At 37.0% G+C, this 20828-nt stretch overlaps 1 protein-coding gene across 1 annotated transcript in view; it reads left to right on the forward strand.

The window, feature by feature from the left end:
- The window catches only part of Tiparp (TCDD inducible poly(ADP-ribose) polymerase), a 29494-nt gene extending 8946 nt beyond the window's left edge, over positions 1–20548 (forward strand). The window contains exons 3-6 of the mRNA XM_046431729.2: positions 11000–11168; positions 12405–12565; positions 17533–17811; positions 18473–20548. Of these exons, the coding sequence (XP_046287685.1) occupies positions 11000–11168; positions 12405–12565; positions 17533–17811; positions 18473–18920 (1057 nt within the window). The 3' untranslated portion in view covers positions 18921–20548. The remainder of the gene's footprint in view (positions 1–10999; positions 11169–12404; positions 12566–17532; positions 17812–18472) is intronic.
- The last annotated feature ends 280 nt before the right edge of the window (positions 20549–20828 follow it).

Here is a 20828-nt window from a genome sequence, read left to right on the forward strand (position 1 = left end):
TGCTTTTATATTTAGATTATTTATCTAAGTGCTTCCTAGGAATTATATTGCATATAGTCTTTCCCCTATTTAAAATTTCTTCCTTCAAGTTTTAAACCTCATCCAGCCTAAATTCTGAAACTATAATTGAAAGCCTTACATTAAAAAAAATTATTTTTAGTTGTAGTTAGACACAATGTTATTTGATTTATTTATATGTGGTGCTCCCCTCACATGTGCTAGGCGAGCACTCTACTGCTGAGCTACAACCCCAGCCCAAGACTCATATTTTTTAATGCAGTTAATTCCTTCTTTGTAGAAGAATTTGAAATTACAAGTGATAGGTTCTGAAATACATTTTGAAATTTTTGCAAACTTTATGTAAAATCACTTATTCAACTTGGTGTTTTGTAAATATTTATAGTCTGTACAAAAAATAGTTGATGTAAACAGTCCTGTGATCTGGAACCTCAGTTTAGAAGTTGATGGTATTAATAAACTTTAGTTGTCAAGTGTGAAACTTCCAATTTTCCTTCCTGACCTAACCAGTTACTGTTACTAAGACAAGCTTAGAAGAGAGCTAACTAAGCATTAATATTTGCGGTTTCTACACAACAAAATGTCTGTCTCCTCAGGCCCTTTTCAGTCCTTCTCTGGTCACTGCTGTTTACTTACTGGTAACAACCGCTTGACCACTAAAGAGCCTTTGCATGGTCATCATAATGAAAGGATAAGCTCTTGTAAGAGTGAGAATGCTAGAGTGACTGTTCCCTTTCACACTGGTCTGCAGAAACCAGTGACTTTCGAATTGTGTGTACCACAAAAAGTTGTGTAAGGAGCATAGTAGGAATCTCTCATGACTAAATTATCTGAGAAAGAGTTCAGTAAATTTGTATTCTTTATGCAAATGGAAGTCCTCTGTCTTGGTGGTATTGTTCCTGAGCATGAGGAAGAGTTTGTGTCATGTTGGTTGAAGCAGCACTATTCATAATGATGGAAAATATGTTTAGTTTAGGCTGTGTATAACAGGAATTTCTCTATTACGTTAGGTTTTTGTTCCCCCTTTTTGTATTAATTAAGGGATTTTTATTTTGTCCCTTCTTATATGATATATGGCCATAGAGTTCTTCGCTTGAAATTTTTACTAGCACTGAAGTAGTGAAGAATAGCCGGGATGGGGAGCCCAAGGGTGAACTTTGTTCTATTGCCTGTGCTTTCAGAGTGTGGTCTCACCCTGTGATCTTCATTGCTCCCATAGCTGATCAGGGTAGACAGCAGGCAAACTGCATAAAATACCCTCAATAAGTTCCTGCTGCTTTGTTCTTAGGTTTCTGTCACCTGGTTTAGCTCTTTCATTTCCAGACATTGGGAAAGGAAAACTAAACACTGAAGAAATGCTGGATTTGCCTTTCAGATTTAATTCTCATCCAAATAGAAGAGAGACATCCTTGAATCTGGGTAGAGGATGTGAAATTGAAGAAGCTTTGCTTGCTTGCTTTCTGACATTTTTGACTATCCAAATGCTGCCAGACATCAGTAGCATAGTGTGAAGTGGTCTAAGGATTAATTTAATATTCAAAAAATTTTTAGACTAATGTTTTGGAAAATCTTGGTTTATAGACTCTCTTTCTTCCAGAAACAATTACTGATTGAAGATAAGGTGATCATGGTTTACAAAACATAGACAGGAAAAACATCTATCTCTTAATATCTTTTCAGTGGGAAACTGCTCACCCCATTTACTTGAATAACTATCATTGATGAATTTGATGTAGTTTGTTTACAGTCAGATCACAAATCTACTACAAGCTGTTTATTCATCTCTGGGTTCTCAGCATCAATACATAACAAGCCATTAGTGAACATATTTCCAGTTATTTCACTGACCAGTTAAATTTATCTGGATTAATGGCAGGGAGGAAGATAAAACTATTAAATATGAGAAAATTCTGAGTAAAACCTTTTTAAAGGAGTCATTTGTTTAATTTAAGTGTCAAAATTTAAGTGTCAGACCAGAAGTAAATTAAGCTAATAGATTAGATCTTGCTAGAGATTAGTAGAGGATGTTTTATGATAATTTTTATAATTAGTATTTTGTTTATGTGTAAATGAGTTCTGAATTGCTTAAGGTTATTTGAAAACAACATATTTAAGCATTTTACATTTGCATGTTATAGGATTTTATATATGCTATACTATACTATTGATTTTATACTTATGTAAGAAAGTTTTATATAAAAAAAATTTTAGTCCTCTTTAAGTACTGTCAAATAAAAAAATTGAAGTTATCAGTATTTGTGCCTTGAATACAAGGGAGAGACATTTTTGGTCTATTTTGAGGTAAGATAGAAATCTCTCAGTTTTAAAAATATTTCATTTTAAAAGAAAGATTCATTTTCATAAAAATCTGTAACTGCATAATTTAAGGTAGTATAAGGCATGTTATGAAATTTTTAAGCACAAATTTTAAAAACCAGTCTGCTTTCTATTCCAGCTGTTCTTGTAGAAGTTAAGTTTCACTTCCTCGTTAGTCCACAGTTGAAGCTTGTCTCACTGTAGTCACCTTCTACAAGTTTCAGGACATGTGATTGAACTTAGATCACAGTTAAGACTGTATGATATTTCTGGTATCTTCAGGGTACAAAATTTAATCCCATGACTTCATAAATAGGTAGCAGTGAGTCTTCTAGTCTCGTAAGTATAATTTTTATTTAAGACTTACATAAGATTTCAGATTTATTCACATCTTGTTAGAAAGCATTTTGTGGATATGTGTTCTTTTGCATTGATCTGTACTTTTCTAATTAAAAAAAAAAAAAAAAAAAAAAAAAAGCCAGCCTAACAGTCTCTTTTCCTTGTGTGGTAATGTAATTGCTTTCAGTGGTTGCATGTGTGGCAGTGGTGGGTAGGGGGTTCAACATATGGCCTTACTTATTAGCAGGTTAACAAAACATTCTCATGAATTTGATGGCCAGTGCCTTAGTACCAAAGCTTTTTGAGAATAAGCTGTGCTAGCTGTGTTATATGTTTGTTTAGATACCTACATTCTTCTGGAGAATATGCAATTACAAAAATGTAAAAATCAGGTATTCTTTCATTTAGGAAACTACCTACTTCCCCTTTCTCTCCTATTTCTTATTCTTTTTTTTCTATTCTCTTCTGGAATGACTTGAATACAATAGCTTAAATGTCTCACATTTTGTAAATCAGACATAGGGTTTAGCAGACAGATAAATATGATTCCAGATAGTGTCCCACTCAGTAACTGGCTGTCTTCTCAGAAATTCACCTGCTTCCACAATGTTCCAGGAGGGACCAAGGCAATAGAACACAACAGCCAGAATTTTGTCTAATCATTTTTAAAAATTTGTTCTAAAAATAGTTATACATGAAAATATAATGCATTTTGACACATCATCTATAAATGGAGTATAACTTCTCATTCTTCTGGTTATACATGATGTAGAATCACACCTGTCATGTAATCATATATGTACATAGAGTAATAATGTCCTATTATCCTTCTACACCCATACCCACTCCCCTCCCTTTGCTCCCCTCTGCCTAATGCAGAGTACCTCTATTTTTACCTAGCCCCCCTCAATGTGAATTAGCATCTGTGTATAGACCTTTGTTTTGGGGGATTGGCTTATTTTGCTTAGCATAATCTTATGCAGCTCCATTCATTTACCTGAAAATGCCATAATTTCATTTCTTCTTTAAGGCTGAGTAATATTCCATTGTGTATATGTACCACACATGTATTTTCTTTATCTGTTGAAGGGCATCTAGGTTGGTTCCATAGTTTGGCTATTGTGAATTGAGCTGCTATAAACATTGATGTGGCTGTATCACTGTAGTATGCTGATTTGTTTAAGTCCTTTGGATATAAACCAAGGAGTGAGATAGGTGGGTCAAATGGTGGTTCCATTTCCAGTTTTCTGAGGAATCGCCATACTGCTTTCCATAATGGTTGCACCAGTTTGCAGTCCCACCAGCAATGTATGAGGTGTACCCTTTCCCCCACATCCTTGCCAACATTTATTGTTGCTTGTATTCTTTTTTTTTTTTTTAATAATTTTTAGTTGTAGATGGACACAATACCTTTATTTTATTTATTTATTTATATGCGGTGCTGAGGATCAAACCCAGGGTCTCACATGTAAGGCAAGTGTTCTACCACTGAGCCATAATCCCAGCCCCTGTTTGTATTCTTGATAATTGCCATTCTGACTGGAGTGAGATGAAATCTTTGAGTACTTTTGATTTGCATTTAATACTCTTACCTACCCCAAGTCTTTTATTGAGATATTTAGAAAGATGAGCTAAATCCATAATTCAGGTTTTTATGTTAATAGTTTTACCAAGTGATCTAAACCTCGGTAATCCCATCTTAACTAGATCAATCAGGGTCTTTTCTTAGAGGTAGGCCGTTTTTAATTCAGTTAACATTTGATTCTTAGTCTACCCATAACTACTGAGATCCGTAAATATACTGATATAAACTCCCAGTATTGATATATAAGTATGTCTGTCTGCAGCTACTTAAGATGAAAAGGGGAAAAGTCCAGTTGTTACCAAGAGCCAATGTTGTTGTATAGAAATTAGAGTCTTAACCTCTGGTTAACATGGAAAGATGTTGCACTGGATGTAAGCATTTAAAAAAAATATTTATTTTTTAGCTTTAGGTGGACACAATGTCTTTATTTTATTTTTATGTGGTGCTGAGGATTAAACCCAGTGCCTCACGCATGCCAGGCGAGTGCACTACTACTTGAGCCATATCCCCAGCCCCTGAATGTAAGCATTTATAGATAAGTTTTATTACCTCCTCCAACAGTTTTGTTCTATTTGTTTGAGGCAGTGTTAGCAAAAGTCTTTAGTAGTAACAGAATAATTGTCAGTTACTATGCTTCCAAAGCAGAAAGTTATGAGTATATAGTTCTGTGAGGTTTAGTAACTACACTGCTTTCACAAAATGTTGGTATTGTATATACCATGGCTTTGATTCTCATCCCTTTGTAACATATGTGAAGGGGATGTATAAGCTGCCAGATATAGCCCAGCATTACTAAATGAGTTTTGAAACATCAAAGCCAGGTATCAAAAGCCTACTATATTTTGTGCGCCTGTGAAATTTCTTTAGCAGCAGCAAACATACCCCATCTGCCAAGCCTGTCTCCAGCCAGTAGCAGAAGAGTCTGAATACTCTCCAAAGTGCACTTAATCATTCTATGGTTGTGACTGTTGGTGTGGGGAGACATTTTCACTTTACATCATAGTAATAAAATAAGACCTACTAATTGTGACTGGTTAGTTTATTAGGGTATGTTAATAGTTCAAGGTCACAGGTTTATCCTTGTAGAAACCAGTTTACTCTTACAGGCAGGATGCCAAGTTTCCAAAGTCTAACTGATCTGGTTAAAACTAACTAGAATGGTATTCAGAAAAGTTTATACTTAATTGGCCTTTGCTGAAGTCTGAGTTCTATATTTTCTTTACATCACCTTCCCACTTAAACATGTTCCGCCTCTTGTAATTTCTGTTTTACTTAATGGCACCATTATCCAGTCACCTAGATTGGAGATGTGGGACACATCCTGGACTGTATGTGCTCTTCCCCAAATGTACTTGCCCTTCGGGCGGTTTGGTCCTCTTAAATACTTTGCAAATCACCCCTGCAGTTGCCTCCTTAGTCCTCTGTGATCATTTGTCTTGTGTGCAGTTGTAATCGCTATAAATAGCTAAGCATAGAATAAATATCAGTAAATAAACGAGTCTCTTTCCTCACCTCCTTTTATCCTCCCTTGCCAAATATTAATAAATTAGTCCTCCACATCACCACTGTTGGAATGACCTTTATAAAAGGCAAGTGTGGAAGTTGATGAACATCCACCCATGATTCCTGCTGTTCACAGGGTCTAGTTCTGATCTCTTCACCTCCAGCACTCAGCCATTCCTTTTTTTTTTTTGGTACTGGGAATTGAACTCAGGGGCACTCAACCACTGAGCCACATCTCCAACCCTATTTTGTATTTTATTTAGAGACAGGGTCTCACTGACTTGCTTAGTGCTTCGCCGTTGCTGATACTGGCTTTGAACTCACGATCCTCCTGTCTCAGCCTCCCCCGAGCTGCTGGGATTACAGGGGTGTGCCACTGCATCCAGCCTCAGCCATTCCTTACCTGGCCCAGCCAGACTCTCCAGTTCAGTCTCTGTCTTACTTCCTCTACCTGTGGACACCCTGACCGTCTATATGAGCCACATTGCTTCTCAAACACGCTCCTTGTGCATGTTAGTCACTACCTGTAGGGCGAGGCCTCCCCTGTCTTCCTGGTGATTGACTAGACTGGACATACATTTCATCTACTCTGGGATGTCCCTTGACCACCCTTCCTGTCACCTCTATCAGCAGAGGTAAGGCATCTGCTTCTGAGTTGTTCCCAGACCTGTAGGCCATGTTTCACATATGCCACAGGGTTTGCTTTTCCTGCTAGACTAGCTAGCGCTCTGTGGCCTTTTACCTTTTTTCTCCTATCCCCAGTATGTAGCCCACTACCTAATCATGTGTCTACTTAAGATTATTTTAGCTTTAAAAATGATCACATTTCCTTTTGGTATTCAAATACTATTGCCTACAGTGGTTATGTTCTTTCCTGAGCTCCCAAATGCATAAACTTAGGAACTGTCTATCTCCTAGTAAATAGTGGTGTACTGATTTCTGTTTCATTCAACACCTGTTTCTTTATTGGTTCTGATTCTCATTCCAGCTGCCTGTCCTTATTGTAGGCTTTCAGTTTCTTTTAGTATTTGAAACAAAAAAAGAAATTATATGTGGGGAATACTTCTGACTTAGTGTGGGTGTTGGAGCTCTGTATATTGGTAATATGTGTTGGAAGATGTTGGCCTAATTAGTATGTGAAGATATTTGTTGAGTAAGAGGAGAAACACTGTCCCAAAATATCTAAATTATGAGAATGGGTGCCCTTTTCAAAATTTTAAATGAGCCTTGTATCTGGATTCTTACAGTGTATGTGTGGTGGTGTGTTAGTTGGCAAAGCTTGTGAAAACAATGGTTAATATTTCAGCAGTTCCAGTCCATTCTTTATAGCAAAAGCAAGGTTTTGGTTTTTTTCTCCCCTGACTCATAGCAGGATTAAATCTGAGGTAAAACAATACAGATTGATTTAGCCACATGATATATTTAGCGAAAGCTAAACTGATCTATGTAGTGACTATCTCCGTTACTTCTCTCTGGTCATCTAGAAGTAGGAATGTCCTCAGACCAGATAGAATTATTATCCAGAATTATTGCACCCTGCTTTTTTTTAAAAAAAAATGTTTATTTTTTAGTTGTAGGTACACACAATATCTTTATATCTATGTGGTGCTAAGGATCGGACCCAGTGCCTCAAGCATACTAGGCAAGCACTCTACCTCTGAGCCACAATCCCGGCCCTGCACCGTGCTTTTACCACCCTCACTGCTCCCACACTCTCCAATCTCTAGCACTGTTTCTCTTGCACAGTTTCCACACACTCTATATTTACTACTTTGACCCTTTGTCCCTATCTGCTCAATACTCATATAGTATTCCACCTGAAGATTCTGAGAAGGCAGACTCCTTAACTCATGGCCTGACATCTCTCACATGCCTGTTACACCCTGGTTCACATTTTCTTATGTACCCTAGTTACCCTGTTCAAAAGGTCTCCTCCTTGGCTGTCTGAACTACTCCCTTCTTATGAGAAGCAAAGTGCTTGGAAAACTATTCTTGTTCTTTGATACAGCCTTTTACTCACCATTGCTGTTTCCTAATATTTAAATTCCTAAAATTCTTTTCTCTTACAGAAAGCTTTCTTGGTTGATAAAGCGAAGCATCTTACTTTCCTGAGTTTTATCCATTCCTGGACACCAGTAACTAGTTTCTTTCCCATAATGCTGCATGTCTATTCTTTTTCCTCTCATTCTCTTTTATGTATTTACCACTGATGAGTTTAGATAGGCAAATAAACTGCTTCTGGTTTTATACAATGTTAACTATTCCTCTCATGTAGCCCCTGGAATGCAGGGACTACATCTGTTTAATTCATTATGTATTGCCCGATTCATCCCACCATTACCATTACTACACATAGATGACTCACAACTGCTTTCTGATAATAGGAAGCAGTAGTTTGATAAAGAAGAATGGTGGATGTTGAATGTTGGGCAACAGTAATGCACACGTTTATACTGATGCAAATTGTGGAGGAAAATCTTGGCTTTGGATTTTTAAAGCATTCCCTGTTTAAGGGAAGCAGGTGGTAAAATTAATTTTATAAAAAGGATAATTTAATGTTTTTCAAATTTGTTATTTTGCCTCTGTTAGGTCTAGAATCGCACATTGAAAATCAAATACAGCTAAAATAGTACTTTGATCCATCAACCCAAAGAACAGTTGATTGTAGTAAATTAGGATTTGTCATAGAAATTTCATAATGCCCAAAGGACTGAAATTCACAGAGAATGTGGCAAAAGCTGCAGTTGTAGATGTCTTTCTCATGCAAATCATTATCTGTGAAGTTTCAATAATACAGGCGTGCATAGAAATTGCTAGCATGATGTCCAAAATGAAATCTCATACTTAAACAGCAAAAAACATTGGTTTTATGCGTGTTAACGTAATGACTGCTGTTCTAAAAACTCCTAAAGGAAATAGGATTTGTTAACTTATAATGGGGAACTTTTGATGAGAAATAAGCTTAAAGGGGACAAATGTGGTTAGAAACCCGAAATGGCCTTAAGACAGGGAAATATTTGTCTTTCTCTCCTCAATTATAACATCATGGTCTCCTAAAGCCCATAAAAATTATTTAAGGCAATTTGATGTGGGGTTTGGCATAGGAGTTCCAAATTTCAGAGTTTTTCTTTTTTCTTTCTTTCTCTTTTTTAGGATTTCCCAGAAACATTTTCCCTTTTAAATTAGATATAACTATTTACTGTAAGTCATTTTAAACAAAACAGTGACCAAATGTGATTTAAGCTATATGTTATTGTCTATGCTTAATAAAAATAAAAAGACCACATCTTACTATTAAGGGATTTTTAAAATAAATATATTTCTTTTTATAAGTTATGTGCTTTTTTTGGTAACATCAATTGGGCATTTAGCCTGAATTGTTTTCATAGAGAATCTGACTTACAAATTACATCAGGATGAAGGGCGAGAAGTAGATTTTCCTTGACATTTGTCAGGGGTATTGAGAGATGTTAGTAGGCATTCATGAGGAAAAGGGAGAGCCTTGGTAGTAAATTTGGAAGGCTTTGTGCTAGCACTTCATCACCTTCCTTAGCGCTCCAAAGGATTGTGGTGAGGCTGCAGTCAGTAACCAAGTGTTTTTCAGACATTCACACCAGAGTTCTTTCTGTACAGAATGTGTCACAGTCCTTCAAATGAGTACACCAAACATAGTTTGGAAAGTGTTGCACTAACCAACAAAGCAAGCAGATAAAAATTTTAATACACTTTCCAAAATCATGAATTACAGCAAGGAACTAAGTTATTTGGGAAAATAATTTAGGCCCAACACCTGAATTTTACATGTCTCAGTTGTTCTGAATACTGCTCATTCTGGGGTATCCCGAGTTTTGTAGACAACCATTTAGAAATGTTCAGTAGAAGGGAGAGTATGAGGAACGTATTCAGGAACTTAATTATCTTGTTGATAGCTATGATGTTATTTTCTAATGTATTTTATTTTTTATATTTGCTTAGGGAAATTTTCAAGCATACTTAATAAAGAGAAGAGAGGAGGAAAATGGACACTTTGCCAGTTACCTAAAATAATATTTCAAATATTAGATGAAATGTTTAATTAAAGAGTAAATACAGGGGGCTGCCGTTGTGGCTCAGTGCTAGAGTGCCTGCCTCACATGTGTGAGGCACTGGGTTCAATCCTCAGCACAACATAAAAAAAATAAATAAAGGTATTTAAAAAAAAAGAGTAAATACAGCCAGGTGTGGTGGTGCACACCTGTAGTCCCAGCAGCTCCCAGTGAGTGGCTTGGGAGGCTGAGACAGGAGGATCAAAGCCTGGAGTTCAAAGCCAGTCTCAGTAAAAGCAAGGTGCTGAGCAACTCAGTGAGACCCTGTCTCTAAATAAAATATAAAATAGGGCTAGAGATATGGCTCAGTGGTTTAGTGCCCCTGAGTTCAATCCTCAGTACACCCCTGTCCCTTCCCCCAAAAATAGTAAATACAAGCCTGGTGCTGTGGCACACACCTGTAATCAGTGATTTGGGAGGCTGAGGCAGGAGGATCACAAATTTGAAACCAGCCTCAGCAATATCCCGAGGCCCTAAGCAACTTAGCAAGACCTGTGTCTCAAACTAAAAAAAGAGGAAAAGTAAATACATGTTTTAATTGGGTCATGCATTATAAGTTAAATTTTAAATGAAACTAATTGTGTAGTGGGACTTCCCCTGCCAGCAATATGGTGATGTTTGGAAAGGGCTGATTCAACAATTATAGACCAGATAACAAAATGGCAAAATATTCTCATAGATACCCTCACAATAATCCAAAATCATCATCTTCTCTTCATGTTTTGCCAACATTTTTTTCTTCTTAAGAATAAAACACAGTATTGGTTTTGGGTGGATTAGGAATGTTGGCTTAGTTTCCAGAGAAATTTTGTTTCCTTTTTGGATGTCTATATCAGCTTCATCCTCAGACTGACATCCAGATTACCTGCACTCAGGGTTTGACTCACCTTGCTGGGAACTGGAATATGGAATTATATTGATTAGTTTAGGCCAATAATGCTGTTGACAATTCTACCATAACTCTATGGCCTGGATGTTTTGGCCCTTATTAGGCAAGGGCATTTAGAGAATGGATACTGAGAAAACAACCAAGAATATCTTTTTATTCCAAGTAAAGCAAATTTTAAAAATCCTACAACAGGCTGTACTAGATATTTTAATTTCCACTCAGATGGATATTTCTATTTAGCAGTTTTTTCTTGGGTCTTTTTAGAGGACAAGAATTTTGGGCAGATTTGAATGCCATGAATGTGTATGAAACAACTGAATTTGACCAACTACGAAGGCTATCCACACCATCCTCATGCAGTGTCAACTCTATTTACCACACAGTTTGGAAATTCTTCTGTAGAGACCACTTTGGATGGAGAGAATATCCTGAGGTATTTACATGATCTTTAAAAAAAAAAAAAGAAAGAAAAAACCATACATTTGAGTTGGGTTTTGTTTTGTTTTTGTCTTTCTCTGTTATATTATTCTTCCTTTCTGACAATGACTAAGCAGAACTACAGGTCATAATTACAGAGCTTCTTGATATAAGAGTCTTTGAAACAGGTAAAACTTTTCTCCATTTTTCTGAAAATGTGTTTATTTTCATTAATCTGAAATTTATACACAGAATGCTACTATTATCAGAGAACTAAAATGCTCTCCCCAGAATCTTTGTACTATCGTGATAAAGTATTTAGACTTGGTGCAATTAGAATGATTTTAATGAGATGAAAATTTGTGTAACTTTGTGTCTGCCTCCTGGATTTACAGAGATTAGATCAAGTGTTAAACACTTAACATTTCAGAAGCCTGAGAAGAACAGTCACTCTCAGGTCTCTGAAAGAAGTACTTAAAATTGTTTATTAAGCTGTGGTCAGGCAATAATATAAATTTATTTGGAATTTTGTCTTATGTGCTCATGCATCCTTTATCTGAGATAGTGAAACTAGCCCATCAGTTACAAAGAAGGCTTTAAAACAATATTTTACATTGCTTCTGAATGACAACCTGGCGTCAAAACACCCTGAAGTGAACTTTAGAGACTAATTTCATATTCCACAGATCTGACTACTTCTTGATTACTTCTTTTCAGCATTGCAGAATGAGAGAACTTCTCTACCTTACTTAGTGTTATTGAAAAATTTTCTTATTCTTTTAAGTAATCACTAGATTTTGCCTTCATTTATCTTTCAGAGTAATAAATAGCCTGTTTAAAACGTATTCTTAGAAAACTTAAACTCTTCCTGTGTTCTACATATCAGAGGTTTCTCAGATTTGAAACTTAATTGGTGTTTTTGAACTTTTGACACTTACTTCCCCTTCTGAAAATTTCCTTAAGAAAGATTAAAAAAAAAAATCTCTAGGACATCATTAAGGTGGAAAACACAATAGAGGAAGTGCCATGGGCCTCCCGTGTTTCGTAGGTAGAAATCTGTGTTCTTCTCAATAGGGAGTATATTTCTACTCTGTATCTTTGAGGGGAGACCCTATATATAAAGGAAATGAATTTGATCCATTGTACATTGTTGAAATTCCTCTGGCAATAACAGTGAGGTTAACTGTTTTCATATTTTATAGTGATTGTTTATTAACTTCTTTCTCTTTACCTCCTGTTTTCTACTCCATAGTCTGTTATTCGACTGATTGAAGAAGCCAACTCTCGGGGTCTGAAAGAGGTCCGATTTATGATGTGGAACAACCACTACATTCTCCATAACTCATTCTTCAGGAGAGAAATAAAAAGGAGACCACTTTTTCGCTCCTGTTTTATTATGCTTCCATATTTACAGTAAGTGTCCAATGGAAAGTCTCGTATAAATGTACTTCTGAATGCCAGTGAAACATTTTAAATTAAGTATCTTGGTTGTTACTTCAAGAATGTGAAATTCTGAATTATTCTTTTGATTTAATTCTCCAATATATCGAGTTCAGGTAAGCTACAATTAACATTGAAAACAGGATGTATCCTATTGGATTTTTTTAAAGTTGAGAAGCAGAGTTAGCATTTTCCTCACAACTAAAAGTAATGATGTTTGGAATAAGGCAGAGAGTTTGCATTTCTTCAGGGAAGATTGAGTTTTCCTTTCCATGAGGATCTTCTTTGATGTTTCAAGACTACTTCCTACCCCAGATATACCATCAGCATTTGGGTAGAGTCCCACAAGGTGGTGATCTCCATTCTTTCTTCCTTAAGTGAATTTCAATTGGAAAAATTGACCCTTTCAAATAACTTACTTTCTCATTTGCTAAGTAAAGCATATTTTCTTAAAAATACTAAAATTTTATGTCCTATATCCTAAGAATGTAGTCAACTTTCTAAATTGTAGATAAGATCTTCTTCCATTGTCCCAAGTGCCATTTCTTCCTCCCCTTGCCAGATATCCCATTGGCACATCTTAATAGGTACCAAAAGATGGGCATGTTACCATTAGTCTGGCCGTCTTTGAAAGTTGTATCTCTAGGAGATCATATACTCAAATGTATCCTAACATTAAAAGTGATACTAGGTTTATTTGATTTTATTTACTTGGAATCTAGAATACTGTTGGTTGGTTTCATCCCATCTTTTAGGTGAAGGTGCTATTTTTATATTCCTATTGTTTTTATTTCAAGCCCTATGTTTTCCCCAAGTCATTATGATAGAATCTTGATCTAATTCTGGGATTGTAAGGGGAATGTTGAAAACAAAATACCTAACCCCTGCAATGTCAGTATTCATAAGAAATTTATAATAAGACCAATTTTAGAAATATATATTGACTTTGGTCAAGTATACTGCTTTCTGTGCAGTCCAAATGTGAAAATTTTTATTTGTGCAGGGTTTTTTGTTTTTGATGTTGTTGTTGTTGGTTTGTTTCTTGTCCTCTGCTCCTTTTCTTTTTCCTTTTAGAACCAGTAAAAATGCTATTTCTGGGATTTCACCAGCACAGTTGGAGCCAGTGTCAGCATGCAATAGTTAGAAACAGTGGTCCTCTTGGAGAGACAGTAGAACCCATTACTGAGACCAGCAGCTTGGCCTTGATGAGCCAGTTCAGCAAGATGTAGCTTCTATGTGAGGGTAAAAATGCTCATTCAGGTGCTATGTTGTTGGGAAAGTTTTAATAAACGGTGACAATCCATTTGTTTCAATCTTAATGTAAGCAGTTATGAAATACTTACTTTAAATTTTAAAGTATAAACTATAGAGGAATAGAAGCAGTAGGGGAACTAATGCTACAAATGGCTTTACTGTATTTATAATATTGACTTAAAAGAGAACAAAAAAGTTACTTTCCCTTTTTCTTTTTAAAATTTTCTGTTTTAGTCTTCCTGTCTGAATCAGTGATAATCAAGCATAAAGTAAGAGGTCAGCAAATCAGTGATTAGGTAGATGCTTCAGCAAGAAAAGAGCAGAGGAACAGCAAGTTCACCAGAGTGGAATGGATAAATCCAACAAATCCTGTCTGCCCTCGGGTCAGGGGCTGCTGGACACTCAGACTAGCCAAGTTGGGAGAAGATGAGGGAGACTGGTTCCAAAAACAGATTCCAGGAGCAAATTCCAGAGGCAATGGTCTTAGCCAGAGAGAGTTTTATTTTGTCCTCTGTATTTACATGTTATTAAATGCAAAGGATCAAAGAAAAACAGGTGAAACAGGTCAAAACTATCAAAGAATCAGAGATGTCTTAAGAATTGGAAATGTGGACTGGGGCTGGGGCTCAGTGGTAGAGCACCTAGCATGTGCAAGGCCCTGGGTTCGATCCTCAGCACCACATAAAAAAAAAATTAAAAAAGAAAAAAGAATTGGAAATGCTACGATCAGGAGGGAGACTGATTTCATTTATTTTCTACAAATTCAGCTTTTTTTTTTTTTTAAAGGGGCTTCCCTGTTGCCTTTTATCAGGGCTGATAACAAGAGGCTTTTTCTTTAATATTTTTAGAACACTTGAGCCAAGATGGTTAAAAAAAAAAAAATCAAATCTCAGATTTAGGGTATGCTTTGGGATTCATTTCTTGAAGCTGAAAGGATACTTGTCCTGTGCAATCCCTTCTCATGATCATGAGAAGGTCTAATACAGTTTCTTTGACTCCTCACCCAAAAGAGTAAAATGAGCTAATTTTGATTTCTTTACTGAAGTAGGTTTGGAAAATGTCTTTCAAATTGGGGAAGGGAGAGAAGGAGAGTGATAAAAGATGACCCTTGGATTCTGAAAACCCATTTTTAGGAGGCCCTTGAGTATTAGTTCAATACAGTTTTAACTTTGCCTCTTTCAAGAAGGCCCGTACAGCACTGTGAAGCATGCAGTATATCATTGGAATTCCATGAGCTGAATAGAAACAGCATTTTTAGAAAATACAGGTGCATTTGTGGCTTTGCTTAGTATGTTTTTTTAACCTACAAGTAATTAGAGTGTAGAAGTCTGTCAGACATATATGCATCAGTGTTTTAGTCCAGTTAGGATGTTATCTTGTTAAAAGTAAGCACCTATGGGCGGGAATGGATGCTAACCACACATAGAATCGAATTTAACATTTTAAGATATACAAGGTTTATTTGCCCTGGCTCATCTTCAAGAAGTAAATAGCAGACCTTTTAAGAGATATGTGATGTTCTCGTTTTATGGAATGGGTTTTGGGGCAGGAATTGTAGCAGAGAGAAGAGGAGCATTCTCATTGTTAGGTTTTCAGTACAGGCTGAGGCAGTCTGTAATCTTTCTTGGGCATAGTGTTTGGGGGAGACTATTACCTTCCTTCTTCAACCGAGAAACCTTTGTTGTGACTTCAACCCCTGACAATAGTGGAAAACCTGGTGGGCTGGGACTTAAACCTGTAGAGAGTAGGAAGAGAGGGGCTAAAAATAAAGGGCTTACATTCTGTGCTTTCCTACTATTCCTGTAGAACAGCGATAGCTTTTTAAGGAGTTACAGACCTTTGAGATTTTGATTAAAGCAGTGGGACCTATATTTAGAAAAATGTACCAGTGGAAAATGGGTCATGGTACCAGAAAAATGTACCTCTACTGAGGCTCCAAAGGAATCTATCAGGGATCTTGAGAAAATGCCCCAGAGGATAAGATCTGTGTGCCTTTTGTCATGAAAGTGGAGATGCCAGCACCACTTTAAATCTGTCCTGAACTTCATGCACCTGAAGGATTTTGCCCTGTATCTACTCACTCAGAACTCTCTCACTAAGGGACTTGGAAGCATAGCTGCTTACTTGACCAAGGTGGGACTGGAGAAGGCAATTAGTTATGCATCCATAGTTTAGCTGCTGCTGCTTTTTTTTTTTTTTTTTTTTTGGTACCAAGGGTCAAACCTAGCGGTACTCAACCACTGAGCCACATCTCCAGCCTTTTTTATATTTTATTTTGAGACAGGGTCTCACTAAGATGCTTAGGGCCTTGCTAAGTTGCTGAGGCTGGCTTTGAATCCCTGGTCATCCTCCTCCCTCAGCCTCCCCAGCTGCTGGGATTACAGGTGAGTGCTTAGTTTTAGCTTCTTAATGAGCCATATCTTACTGTGAAAATACTATGATACAGTAGTAGTAGTGAGAGGCAGGCACATGGAATTGGGATCCTAATACCCATCTATCACTTTCTAGCCTTTTTAAAAAAGTATAAATTGTGAAATATATAGAAATGGAAAGAGGCCGAGTTTAGAAACTGCGCACAGGCATGGATTTAAATCCTCTCTGCTCTTTGGTAGCTGTTTTAGGGCAAATTATTTAACTCCTCTGAACCTCAGTTTTTGTTTTTGAAAAGTGTGGATAACTAAGTGATCTTGCAGAATTAATTGTGTCAGCAATACTGTATAAAATGTTTGGTGACCATGATGAAGGTGAGGGTGATGGTAGGATCTGCTCTTGGAGATGAGGTGCACGATCACACACAGCTGTAGCCTCTGTGTCATAAAGCTTCCTAATTCCTTTGGCAGACATGGCTTCCTTATGACAGCACTGTGTGTGAAGGAGTGTGACAGTATCCTGACTCTGAGACAGTCTCAGGGTCATGATTTCCTTAGTTTCTGTGTCTTCCCTTTTTCCTCTGTTTTGAACAGAATTGGCTACAAAATGATAGAAGTTTAAGCATTTAGGCAGGGGTAAGTAACTTATCAAAGCTGCTGCTTATCTGAAGTCATCCTTCAAAGTAACAACTGAATATAAAGGTTCTGGGATATGCTTTCTAGTCTAGGTAATTAGATCCATCTTAATCGCACACAAAGCTATAAATTTTGAATATAGTGGTGGGCTTTATTATTTGTAATCTTAAAAAGTGAGAGAAATTTCAGATACTTGTCAGCTTTCAGTGCCTGCTTCATGATTTTTCTTTTTATTCAGAAATAAACCCCCTTTCATCATCTGCCCAACACAACCTTTAGTGATAATCTCTTCTGCTTAGTATAAGCAGAGTTCCAATAAAGCATACAAATTATCATCACTCCATAGAATCTCCCTTGAAACAAAGTTTCTTTAACCATATAGAAAAGAGGATTCCAGGAGGATTCAAAAGCAGAGATACTCATAAATTGGCCCTTGCTTATTTGCCCTGCAGCAGTACATTCCAGAACTTCTCCACAGGGAGGAGGCCAGGAAGACGCTAATAATAGGTTATCCATGTACAGGCAGTGGGGTGTGTTTGTTTTTGTCTTTTCTTTCAAATGAAGAATATTTTTGTTTTTTAAACAAGCATTTAAGCCATACAATTTATAATATAGAGCACTTATAATGTGAAATGTATTTATTTCTGCATGTTTTACATGAATGTTCCTTCTCCATCTTAGGACACTTGGTGGAGTTCCCACTCAGGCTCCTCCACCTCTTGAAGCAAGTTCATCATCACAAATCATCTGCCCAGATGGCGTCACCTCAGCAAACTTTTACCCTGAAACTTGGATTTATATGCATCCATCTCAGGACTTCATCCAAGTGCCTGTTTCTGCAGAGGACAAAAGTTACCGAATCATTTACAACCTTTTTCATAAAACTGTGCCTGAATTTAAATATAGAATTTTGCAAATATTGAGAGTCCAAAATCAGTTTCTTTGGGAGAAATATAAAAGGTGAGTCAGAGATGTGAAAAGTTCCCTGAGAGCTTTTCTTAATGTAGCTAATACCAAGTGCAGAATGTAATAAATACCTACATATAATTTAATGTTTGTATTTTCCCACATATCAGTTCACATACGATCCATAACAAACCTATACATAGGATTATTACAAATTACATTTTGCAGAGAGGAAGGTGAACAGTAGTAAAGTTTGGCAACTTGCCGTAGGTCACACAGCTAATAAGATGCAGTACTAGAATTGGAACCTGAGCAGTTGAGCCCCAGAGTCCTTGCTCTTAATCTCTATTGTGCTGCCCCTCACTTCAGTAGACAAGCTAATGTAGTACAAAGGGAACCTATGCAGACTGAGGAAGCTCAGATAAGGAAGGGAACCTGAGGAACGTAAAGCACAAACTGGATTTGAAATGGAAGAAAAAGCAAGTGGGAAATGGAAGAGAAAGCAAGTGGTTAGTGAAGAAGGAAGGATAGGGACTTTTCTGGAATGGAAAAGCTCAGTTTAAACTTTTAATATGATCTTTGATGGCATCTTGCCCTTGATACCTACATTAGTACTTTTCTTCCTTGAAATCATGAAGAAAAGTGTACAAATACATCATGCTTATTAAATTGATCTCTATTTCCTTCTGATTTCTCTGTTCACTTTTTGCCTTAGGAAAAAGGAATATATGAACCGGAAAATGTTTGGCCGTGACAGAATAATAAATGAGAGACATTTATTTCATGGAACATCCCAGGATGTGGTAGATGGAATCTGCAAGCACAACTTTGACCCTCGAGTCTGTGGAAAGCATGCTACAATGTTTGGACAAGGCAGTTATTTTGCAAAGAAGGCAAGCTACTCTCATAACTTTTCTAAGAAATCCTCCAAAGGCGTCCATTTCATGTTTTTGGCCAAAGTGCTGACTGGCAGATACACAATGGGTAGTCATGGCATGAGAAGGCCCCCTCCTGTCAATCCTGGCAGCGTCACCAGTGACCTGTATGACTCTTGTGTGGATAATTTCTTTGAGCCTCAGATTTTTGTCATTTTTAATGATGATCAGAGTTATCCTTATTTTGTTATCCAATATGAAGAAGTCAGTAACACTGTTTCCATTTGAAAAACCTTGGTACTGCTAAATTATTTGATATGAACTCAATCCAGCATTTGTAGCAGGTTTTGAATGGATGGGACTGGGTAGGGAACAGCATTGGACAGTAATAGGGCACTTTTCAGACCCATTTTTTTAAGTGCTAGAAAATGTAATTTTTTTAAAAAAGAAAAACAGATTTTAAAATGACCACTTATTGTTTAATTATTTACTAATTGTTAGTGTACTCAGTGTGGAAAAGACTAAAGATTGCATACTCTCCATTCACACTTGTACATATAGGCAGCAATATTATTAGAAGCATTTGGAAACAAAAGAAAAAGAAACCAACAGCTTAGCTAATCAAATGCTGCTTGGGTCTGATAGTAGTTTGGCCAAGTCAGATGGAGACTATGAGCAAAGTGAGGATTATTTCTTACACTGATAAAACTGACTGGAACTGATACTATCCTGCTTATATCCATCCAGAACATCACTACTTTGGTATAGTATAAGTTCATAACATTTTGGTGGCTAGAAAGAAGTTCTTATTTCTGTCAGCAGGACCGAAACACATCACTCAGTAAAAGACTATTAATGACTTGAACTGTTCTACAGTTTGCCTGAGAATTCAGAGTTCTGTTTAGAGGAAGTTTAGGAAAGCGGGGGAGAAAAAAAAGGAACCATTTGAAAATATGTCACCAGCAAAATTTTTCATTATCTAGTTATATAAAATAAGATTCTTGTGTTAACTTCAGCATTGGGAAACTCAGTCTCTTCCATTATCATCCACCTTGGTTCTAAGGTGTTGGGCCGCTAACTGGTTAAAGCCAGTATTAAGGGTTAGGAGTATCGTCGTTTTGGGGGTTCCAGACCTAGCACCTGCCTGGAGGTTTCAAGAGAAAGGAAGTACATCTGTAACCAAGCCGATAAGTTTTATTACTGTGCTTTGCATACAGTAGATTCTCTGAAGTACTTGTTGCATTGAAATCACTGTTAAAGGTGGCAGTCTGCCCTGTGCCTGCCTTGCTGGGTACAGCTGGGTCCCCTGGCTGGCTGTGTCCTACACTACTCAGTTAATAGAAACACAAACTTGGAATTGTGCCCCACCCCAGCTCTGGAGCACAGCAAGGTGAACAACATGCTGCTGTTGCCTCAACTCAGAGACAGCAGCTGTGCTTCGCCTCAAGCAAAGCAAATCCTGCATCTTTACTAGAGTGGCAGTGGTTGTTCACAGAATTCACCACAGAATTCCTTCAGACACCAAGCTCTCCTAGTACACTCATGGTTATTTCATTTACCTAGGACTTTTCAGGAACTTCTGTGTTATTTAAAGCAAGATATAGCTGTACTGATGTCTCAGTGAATCGCCTGTTCGAGCACTTACAGGGCTTCCACACAGCTATTTATTTCGCCCTAGTTGACCCTGTTTGCTATATTGGCACGAAACAGGCAACTGTGGCAGATGTTCTTTCATTTAGTTATAACTTTAAACCAGTGATTCCCAATCTTTTCCAAGTTAAGACACCTTACCATTGCTTATTTGATTTTATGAAACCTGTTCCTTTTTTTCTCCCTAAAAGAAACAAAAGCTTTATGACATATTTATTTTTTTAATAAAACTAAGCAAAAATAAAACTATGGTAATTCTTTAAAAACTTGTTGTTTTGTTTCCATTTACTATGCCTGAATTCACCACATAGTTGGTGATCTGTGAATGCTGGCTGGCTGGCTGTTGGGTGGTATGAACAGATGTGTGATTGAATGACTGAACAGACCTATCAGAACATGCTGACTGCCCCGGAAATCCACAGAAAGTACATTAATATCAGCAAACAGCATGAGAAAAACGTGAGCCATTGTCCCCTTCAATTCTGTGAAGAAAATATAAAAAGGAATTGTGGACTCTTTGGATTTCAGCAACTTAAGGTCATCTCA

This window comes from Marmota monax, unplaced genomic scaffold (genome assembly GCF_021218885.2).
Source record: "Marmota monax isolate L192 unplaced genomic scaffold, Marmota_monax_Labrador192_F-V1.1 WCK01_AAM20220418_F8-fsc00022, whole genome shotgun sequence".
In the NCBI taxonomy this organism is placed as follows: Eukaryota; Metazoa; Chordata; class Mammalia; order Rodentia; family Sciuridae; genus Marmota; species Marmota monax.